This window comes from Pongo pygmaeus, chromosome 16, assembly GCF_028885625.2.
Source record: "Pongo pygmaeus isolate AG05252 chromosome 16, NHGRI_mPonPyg2-v2.0_pri, whole genome shotgun sequence".
In the NCBI taxonomy this organism is placed as follows: Eukaryota; Metazoa; Chordata; class Mammalia; order Primates; family Hominidae; genus Pongo; species Pongo pygmaeus.
In genome coordinates, this window is record NC_072389.2 from 80,315,635 (window position 1) to 80,324,670 (window position 9,036).

The 9,036-nt window shown below is 53.3% G+C and overlaps 1 protein-coding gene across 4 annotated transcripts; it reads right to left on the reverse strand.

The window, feature by feature from the left end:
- Positions 1-868: 868 nt before the first annotated feature.
- LOC129014419 (cytochrome P450 1A1) lies at positions 869-7,901 on the reverse strand. Of its 4 annotated transcripts, none has more exons than XM_054451829.2 (7): positions 6,761-7,901; positions 3,599-4,449; positions 2,917-3,043; positions 2,742-2,831; positions 2,526-2,649; positions 2,294-2,380; positions 869-2,101 (listed from the first exon to the last, which is right to left on the reverse strand). In XM_054451829.2, exons 2-7 carry the CDS (start codon positions 4,421-4,423, stop codon positions 1,816-1,818), a joined length of 1,539 nt encoding a protein of 512 aa, XP_054307804.1. In that variant the 5' UTR covers positions 4,424-4,449; positions 6,761-7,901; the 3' UTR covers positions 869-1,815. The 4 variants fall into 4 exon arrangements, with proteins under 4 accessions (XP_054307804.1, XP_054307803.1, XP_054307806.1 ...); XM_054451828.2 differs by having other exon boundaries at positions 3,599-4,452; XM_054451831.2 differs by having other exon boundaries at positions 869-2,172; positions 3,599-4,452; positions 6,761-7,290.
- Positions 7,902-9,036: the final 1,135 nt, after the last annotated feature.

Below are 9,036 nucleotides of genomic sequence, written 5' to 3' on the forward strand. Positions count from 1 at the left end.
GTCTCTATTAAAAATACAAAAAAATTAGCCGGGTGTGGTGGCAGGCGCCTGTAGTTCCAGCTACTTGGGAGGCTGAGGCAGGAGAATGGTGTGAATGCCGGAGGCGGAGCTTGCAGTGAGCCGAGATCATGCCACTGCACTCCAGCCTGGGTGACAGAGTGAGACTCCGTCTCAAAAAAAAAAGACCTGGAAATCTCCCGGTGCCCACTCCCCTACCCAGCCTCTGGACCCCACCTCCCGTATGCATCTGTCTGGTAGAGCTCTGACCACAATGAATTGAATGATGTGTTTATGTGTCAGTCATTTTGGGAGGTTCTTGAAAGCAGGGACTGCATTATATTCACTTGATACCCTTATTGCCTAATTCAGAGAATACGTTTCATCAATTTGTGATAAGTTAGAGAGGGAGTAAGTCAGCACAGTGATTAGGAGTCTTGTCTCATGCCTGTAATCCCAGCACTTTGGGAGGCTGAGGCAGGTGGATCACTTGAGCTCAGGAGTTTGAGACCAGCCTGGGCAACATGGTGAAACCCCATCTCTACAAAAAAAAAAAAAAAAAAAAAAGCCGTGGTGGCGTGTGCCTGTGGCCCCAACTACTCAGAGGCTGAGGTGGGAGAATCCTGTGAGCCCAGGAGGTGGAAGTTACAGTGAAACAAAATGGTGCCAGTGCACTCCAGCCTGGACGACCTGGGGACCCTGTCTCAAAAAATAGAGTCTTGTCCCTCAAACAGACTGCCTAAGTGCAGTGGCTTCACCTCTTCACTGCTACCTCCTCTTCTTCCTCCCTACAGTAAAACCCAAAACAGAATGAGGTTCAGGGTGAGTAGATGAGTGATGAATCATTTAAGATTCAAAAAATCTCCACCTATAGGATTTCTGAACAATATCTTTATTTAGTTCAGGTAGTTGTTCTTACACATTTTTGGATACTTGGGTTAGAATTTTCCCTATTACATTAAATCAATGGTTCTTAAGCTCTTATGCAAGCATGCAAGCACAAGGCAGGCTAGAATAGAAAGACTGTTGTGTACAAACATTAAAAATAGACATTTTATTACAAGAGTGTAGAGAAGGGAGACCAATAGAAGGTAATTGAAATACCACCCCCTCACTCCAGCCCTAGTCCTGGTGCCTGGATATGTGCACTCCCTGTGCACTCTGCTCCCCGTAGACACAACTCCCCAGCCCCTCCTGGACAGCAACAAGGGTCTTACAAGGCCAGAAGGCAGCCCTGTTTGTTCCTGCCTGCAGGAAGGGCAGAGGAATGCGATATTCCCAGGAACTGTGTCCTAGACCCATAGGGTCAGATTGCTCAGCCTAGTTCAAGCAGTGAGACTATCTCTGTGCCAGTATCCTGGGCTGTCTCTTCCCTTCACTCTTGGCAGCTCCCAATTGTCAAAGACTGGACAGGGTCCTGGTTTGGCCAGTTCTAACTTGCTCAAGCCAGTCAGCACCCCCATAGAGTCAGCTAGCTACTGGGCCCAGGGGCTTCCAGAGAGTTCTTCAGAGCTTCTCAGAGGCCCAAGGATCTCCTAACCCTAGCAGGCCTCCTGGCTCAAGCACAACTTGGGAAGGTTCCATCAGCATCTATGTGGCCCTGTTTTACCTGTTGTCTCTGGAGGGTGTGCAGAGGCAAGTCCAGGGTAGGGGCAGGCAGGATCCCTTAGGCTTGCCCACAGCCCAGAGAGCAAAACTGCAGCCAGATCAGTGTCTATGAGTTTCAGGCTGAACCTTAGACCACTTAGGCCAGCCCGCTGGTCTGGCTGCCCAATCAGACCAGGTAGACAGAGTCTAGGCCTCAGGGCTCTCAAGCACCTAAGAGCGCAGCTGCATTTGGAAGTGCTCACAGCAGGCATGCTTCATGGTTAGCCCATAGATGGGGGTCATGTCCACCTTCACGCCCAGTGGCACACTGAATTCCACCCGCTGCAGCAGGATGGCCAGGAAGAGAAAGACCTCCCAGCGGGCAATGGTCTCACCGATGCACTTCCGCTTGCCCATGCCAAAGATAATCACCTTCTCACTTAACACCTTGTCGATAGCACCATCAGGGGTGAGAAACCGTTCAGGTAGGAACTCAGATGGGTTGACCCATAGCTTCCTGTAACCAGAGGGAGACAGTTGAAGTGGCAGCTCAGGGCTCAGAAGCATCAAGTGAGTGGAACTCCAGCCCTAAAGGATAGAGGACAGGCAAGCAGCCCATGGACAGGAGGATCAATGCAATGATTGTATTAATCATATATAAGAGCTTAAGAGGGTAGACCCAGTCTTTCCTCTGCATCTCTGAACTTACTGGTCATGGTTGATCTGCCACTGGTTTACAAAGACACAACGCCCCTTGGGGATGTAAAAGCCTTTCAGACTTGTGTCTCTTGTGGTGCTAGGGAGAAAGGAAGCTCAGTCAGGCTCAGGGCAACAGGCAAATCTCTCTGTCTCCCATGCCGTGTCCCTCCCACTAACCCTAATCAGGTATGTGGCCCGGAGTAAGACCAGTAACAGACAGCAGTGGCTCCATGGGGCCTTACCTGTGGGGAATGGTGAAGGGGACAAAGGAAGAGTGTCGGAAGGTCTCCAGGATGAAGGCCTCCATATAGGGCAGATGGGATCTGTCAGAGAGCCGGGGCTGCCGTGACCTGCCAATCACTGTGTCTGCAGAACACAAGGGACAAGATGGATGCAAGGGCTGCCTAGACCTGGCCAGGCCCCGGGCACTGATCCCTTTGAAGGGAGCCACTACCTACCTAGCTCCTCTTGGATCTTTCTCTGTACCCTGGGGTTCACCACCAAATACATGAGGCTCCAAGATATAGCAGTTGTGACTGTGTCAAACCCTGGACAGGGTAGAACAGAAGAAGTTAGGCAGGCAGCAGGTCAGGGCACTTGAGTACAGGAAGGACACAATGGGGTAACTCATACCAGCTCCAAAGAGGTCCAAGACGATGTTAATGATCTTCTCATCTGACAGCTGGATATTGGCATTCTCATCCAGCTGCTTCTCCTGACAGTGCTCAATCAGGCTGTCTGTGATGTCCCGGATGTGGCCCTTAGGTAGCGAAAGTCCACAGGTGAGCAAGATCTCAAACCCAGAGCTACCTCTCCATCCAGGTCTAGTCCTTCACTATTCCTAGCACATTTGTTCTGGAGATGATGCCCCCTGAGGCTGTTGTCCCAGCTTCTCTCTGCCTCTGCAAGGCTCTCTCCTACTACCTTAGAATGCTGCTAGCCCCAACTCATGGGACATCTGACACACAGCATCTTGTACTGTTATCACCTGGATGTGCTCTTTATCTTCTTTCTATTATGAGGCCAGGAGATGAACTCTTTAACTCTTCCCGGCTCCCTCAACAACTGCCCCAGGGTCCTGCATGTAATAGCTCTTCAGTGGCTATTGCTGTCTGTGGAAGCATGGAAGGGTTAGTCAAGAAAAAGTTCTATTTCCCTGCCAAGGAAGAAGACTATTCCACAACTGGCTTCAAGATCCCAGGTTGAAGCCTTCCTGAGAACTTGCCAAGCCCCATGCAGTTCCTCTTACCTTTGACCTCCCAGGCCCTGATGCCATCTGCTTCCCACCACCCACCTGCCTTTCCCCAGACTGTACCTTCTCAAAGGTTTTGTAGTGCTCCTTGATCATCTTCTGCATGAAACTGTAGAACTTCTCATTCAGGTCCTTGAAGCCATTCAGGGAAGGGTTGGGCAGGTAGCGAAGAATAGGGATGAAGTCAGCTGGGTTTCCAGAGCCAGCCACCTCCCCGAAATTATTATTCAGGTTGACTAGGCTAAGCAGTTCTTGGTGGTTGTGGTCATAGCGCCGGCCAAAGCAAATGGCACAGATGACGTTGGCCACTGATACCACCACATACCTGTAGGGGTTAAAGTGCCCAGGCCCTGCCATCAGCTCCTGCAACGTGCTGATCAGGACCTCAGCCTCCTTGCTCACATGCTCCTCCAGGTAGCAGGAGGATGAGGAGGCTGGGTCAGAGGCAATGGAGAAACTTTTCAGGCCATTCTGGGCCAGGCGCCGGCGGGCAGCCCACACTGGTCCAGAGTCTGGGCTGAAGGACATGCTCTGGCCATTACTGATGAGGGTGAAGGTGTAGAGGTCGGGCCGGCCCTTGAAATCATCGCCCTGCCGCACCAGGGCCTGCCGGATGGTGTCCAGGCCGCTCAGCACCACCACAGGTGTGGAGCCAATGCGGATCTGCAGCACGTCCCCATACTGCTGGCTCATCCTTGACAGTGCCAGGTGCGGGTTCTTTCCCAGGGTCAGCATGTGCCCGATCAGAGGCCAGCCCCATGGCCCTGGTGGATTCTTCAGGCCTTTGGGGACTCGAGGTCTTGAGGCCCTGATTACCCAGAATACCAGACAGAAGATGACAGAGGCCAGAAGAAACTCCGTGGCCGACATGGAGATTGGGAAAAGCATGATCAGTGTAGGGATCTTGGAGGTGGCTGCTGAGAGAAGGTGCAGGAAGAAAAAAAATCAAGCCATGAGATTGGGGGATGAGAAGAGCCAACATCTAGAGTGTCAGGGAAAGGGGAAACCTTTCTACCAGAACTGCTTACTGGGCATGAAGAAGAGGATGAGGTGGGGAGAAGTTGCTGACCTACCACTGTGGGCTAAGAATTTCACAGTCCTTCTTCATTCAGCCCTGGCCACAAATCTGTGAAGTAGCCTGCAGTGAGGCTCAGAGAAGGTAAGTAACTTGCCCAAGGTCACTTGTTGGAAAGCCAGAAAGTGTTGGATGCAGACTCCCAAGCCAAGTTGCCTAATTCCAGAATGCTTTCTCTTAACTGCTGTACCAATCTAAAGTGACATCTTCCAATGCCAATCTATGATTTCCACATAGTACCAGTACTGTTATTTACTTCACATTTTCCTAAAATCAACTTTAAATCTATCCACATATCATCATAAACAATATCTGTGTGAAAGTACAAGTTTGATTTTTCCCCTAACACATTAAAATAAACACATAATCAATGTGTATCACCCTGAGTCCTACCCACCACACTTAGGAAAATCATGTTCTCAGGGGAATTAGGGATCATTTGATCCTTTAGCCTCATTTAACATTTGGGGGAAGCAGCGCTGACTTGCCCAAAGTCCCCCAGCAATCAGTGACAGAGCCAGGACTCAGGCTCCTTAGGGACACTTCCCTGGAAATTTCCAGCTGCTGTCACATGTACCTCCTTTTGAAGAGGAATTTTCCCAGAACCCTCAGTTCTCTGCTGCTCAATCCCAGAATGCAGGAAATCCCACCAGATCCCAGTACAGAGTGAGGAAGAGATAGGGGACAGGATGGCCACTTCCCAAACCACATTGCTCTCAGCCCCAGCTCTCTGAGTTCAACTGATCCACAGCTTAAAGGCAGCTGGAGACCAGCTAAATTGAGCTCTTTAGTCAGAGAAATCCAGGCCAGGGTTTTTTTTTTTTTGGCTCAATTCTCAATGAATGAACAGTTTGGACCTCCCCCTTTTGCGGGTTACCAGAGAGCAGAGAATAAATGGAAGGTTCCCACTAGGGTGTAAGAAAACCCCAGACTGGAATCAGGGAAATCAGGAATGGATCTAAACTGAAAGGAAACTGAGGCAATATTTTCTCCATAAGCTTGACCTAAAAAGGGTGTGTAAATTCATAAACCACTCTCTCCAACATATCAGGCATCTCTGCCTGCTACCCTGGACTGGAGGTCAGTAGACCCAACATTCTAGTCAAAGTGATTTTGGACTGCACATTTTACTTTTCTAGGGTCCAATTTCAACACCTGAGAGAGGGTAAGACAAGATCTCTCAGTTCAGAGTACCCAGCTGGATCCAGAGGGAAGAGAAAACCCAGATCTGCTGTGGGGAACCTGACAGTCTTACCAGTGAGGCTCCCCACAGGAGAACCTCACAAGACAGGGAGATGGATAGTTCCTACCACAAGTATTATAGTGGAGGGAGGCTTCCTGGAGGAGCTAAATATCAAAGCACACTAGATCCCTGAGTCAATAGGGGACAGTGCCAGGCTTTGGTGTGCTATGGTGTCCCCTTCTGCACAATGGGTATCCCAAGGACCTGCAGCCTTTGTAAGATGGTAGGAGGCCAAGGGAGATGTGACTGGTGAGTTTTTAGGGACTGGTATTTCCAGCTCCCTGCAGTTGGCAATCTGTCACCCTGATTGTCTCCTAGCAAAGGACAAAGAAGATGGTCAATGAGATAGGAAAGGCCTGGGACTCCTGCACAGATCTGCCTCTATTGTCCCAGCTGTCTAGGACATCTCAGCACTGACAAGCCACCCTTGGGAGGGTAAAATCTGCAAGGGGTAGCTTCTTAGGCTAGGGCAGGGTATAGCTGGTAAGAGCCCAGCCCACCCCCTCCATCCACCCTGCCCACCCAAGGAGAAGCCCCTGTCATCAGAAAGCCTGAGGGAGGGGCTGCACATATTCCAGCCTGCCACATGGCCTTGATGCGGAAGCCCCAAGGTGGGCAGGGAGTCACTCACTAGGGGATGGAGCTGGAGCCTGGGTCCTGAAGTCCTGAATGAGATGCCATCTGTATCTAGAGGTCTGGTACCAGCTGTGGGACCATGGGCAAGTCCTACTCTTCCCCTGGCCTCAGTTTCCCCACTAGGGGGCTAGACTGCCTGGTCACTAAAAACACTCTGAGCCTCCCTTTTTGGAGGTGCTAGACAGGTAGCTACCTAAGAAGTCCTGGAGGCACCAAAATGTTCCTTTTATTGAGAGAGAAGGGGCAAGCCAGAAGCCCCCCAGCAACTCACCTGTGGCTGTAAGGAGGTACTGAGCTGAGCTGGGAAGGGTGGACTCTTGGAGCCTGGGATCACAAGGATCAGGGAAGGTTCCAAGGAACTGTCACCTTCAGGGTGAGGGTGAAGGCACTGCCACCTTTATAGGCGGGCTTGTACGTGTGGCCACGCCTCCTTCCCTGGAGCGAGCTGAGATGGAGGGAGGAGCAGCCTGAACCGGGCTGGTCTCTGGGATAGGAGAGAAAGGTGGCGGAGGGCGGGGCGGGGGATGGGGGGAGTGGGCAAGAACCCACTATGGGACACCTCATCTCGGTGCCTGTACATAGAGGGGTGAGGCCTGGGGACACTTGGAAGCCCCAATTCCAAGGCGTCCCAAGGGCAGTGCAGAACCCAGCCGAGGAGGGGGTTTGAGGGAGAAGCACCAGGACAGCCCGAAGAGAGGGTACGGGAAGCTCCATCCTGGGGCGCGGGGACTCCTCTTCGTCATTTTTGCACCCACCGGAACGCTGGGCGTGCAGATGCCTCCCCAGCGCTACAGCCTACCCGGACTCGGCAGGCGGGGGCGGGGCTGCCCCGTGGTGACCTCCTTCCCGAGGTTACTGAGTCCCGGCTCGCGTGAGAAGCGCTGCGACCCCAGCCCTGAGGTCACGGGGGCAGGAAGGCCAGAGGCGCCGCGGGGCTGGCCCTGTTCCCCAGAGCCCGGGCGACTAGCTGAGGTTCGCGCCTCTTGATTGAAGGATCGGAATGGATGGCGAAGGCGCAAGCTCGCTGAGCGCTCACTAGCGGCTCCTCGCCGCCTCTAGGATCGCCTTAGTCCTGATTGCAACCCGCGGTCCCTCCAGCCAGGACCCACCGGCCCTTGAGGGTCCCTCTTGGCTCCTGGGGTTGTTAGTGCTTTGATTGGCTGAGCACAGAAATCCGGCGGCGGGGGGCCAAGGAAAGACTTTGGGGCCCAGGGACCACGGAGGGGGCACCTGGCGCGGAGCCCCCACCCCACCCCCGGCTAGCTTGCGTGCGCCGGCGACATCCCTCTAGGGGGCAAAGGTCAGGCGGCCCGTCCCCGCCCCACCTGGCCCGGGGGCGCGGTGCCCAGGCGTTGCGTGAGAAGGACCGGAGGCCCGCGCAGCCACCCGGCGGCCCCATTCCCCGGCCCGGCGCGGGTCTCGCAGTCACGCGAGGGGGGAGGGAGTCGGGGCGGGGCTCTTAAAGGGCCAGCCTCGCGCGCGGCGTGGGGTTGGGGTGGAGGGAGAGGAACTGTCGAAGGGTGGCGGGTGCGCGATTGAATGAGAGGGTGCGGTGCAAAGGGTCTAGGTCTGCGTGCGGCTTCTGCCTGCGAGGAGAGGCAGCCTGCGTGTTTCCGCATTTTCGGTCCACGCCTGTGGCACGACACGAAGCCCCAGTGCTACCTGGCATGGCCTAGCTGCCTGCCTCCGACGCTGTCCCGCCCTCCCGAGCCTTCCTGTTACAGGGTTTCCAGGAAAAAAAAAAAAAGTTGTATTTGCGTGCCTAACTCAACCTGGCCCCAACTAACATCTTTACCAGCCATCCCCGACGTGCTCCCCAACCCGGTGGCACCACCATCCGTCGCTGGTCCAGGCCAGAAAATAATCCCCTCACCTCCCATTCCGGTCATTTGCGGCCTCGTGCATTGCACAAATATTTACCAAGCAACTACTATGTGCCAGGAGTTGTAGGGAGGCGCTGGCGATTGACAGAGAAGGGAACACATCTGACAGCACTCCTAATCTCGTGGAGTTTACATTCTGATGGAAGGAGACAAGTAATATGCCCCAAATCTAGAGAATGTGAGAGGGTAAAAAGTGCGGTTGAAAAAAATTAAACAAAAAAGACGTAGGGATTATGTGAGGGTAGATTGCAATTCAAAACAAGGTGGTGAGCGAAGGCCTTGCGGAGAGAGGCAGGAGTGTGGAGTCAAGAATCAATGCGCATAGATATCTGGATAAAGAGTGTACCTGGGCAGGTGCGGTGGCTCACACCTGTAATCCCAGGACTTTGGAAGGCCGAGTCGGGAGGATCACCTGAAGTCAGGAGTTCAAGACCAGCCTGGCCAATATGGCAAAACCCCGTCTCTACCAAAAATACAAAAATTAGCCGGGCGTGGTGTCGCTCGCCTGTAATCCCAGATACTGGGGCGGTGAGGAGGGGTTGGGGGGAGTGGAGTCAGGCAGGAGAATTGCTTGAACCTGGGAGGCGGATGTTGCAGTGAGCTGAGATCGCCCCACTGCACTCCAGCCTGGGTGAAAGAGCGAGACTCCGTTTCAAAAAAAAAG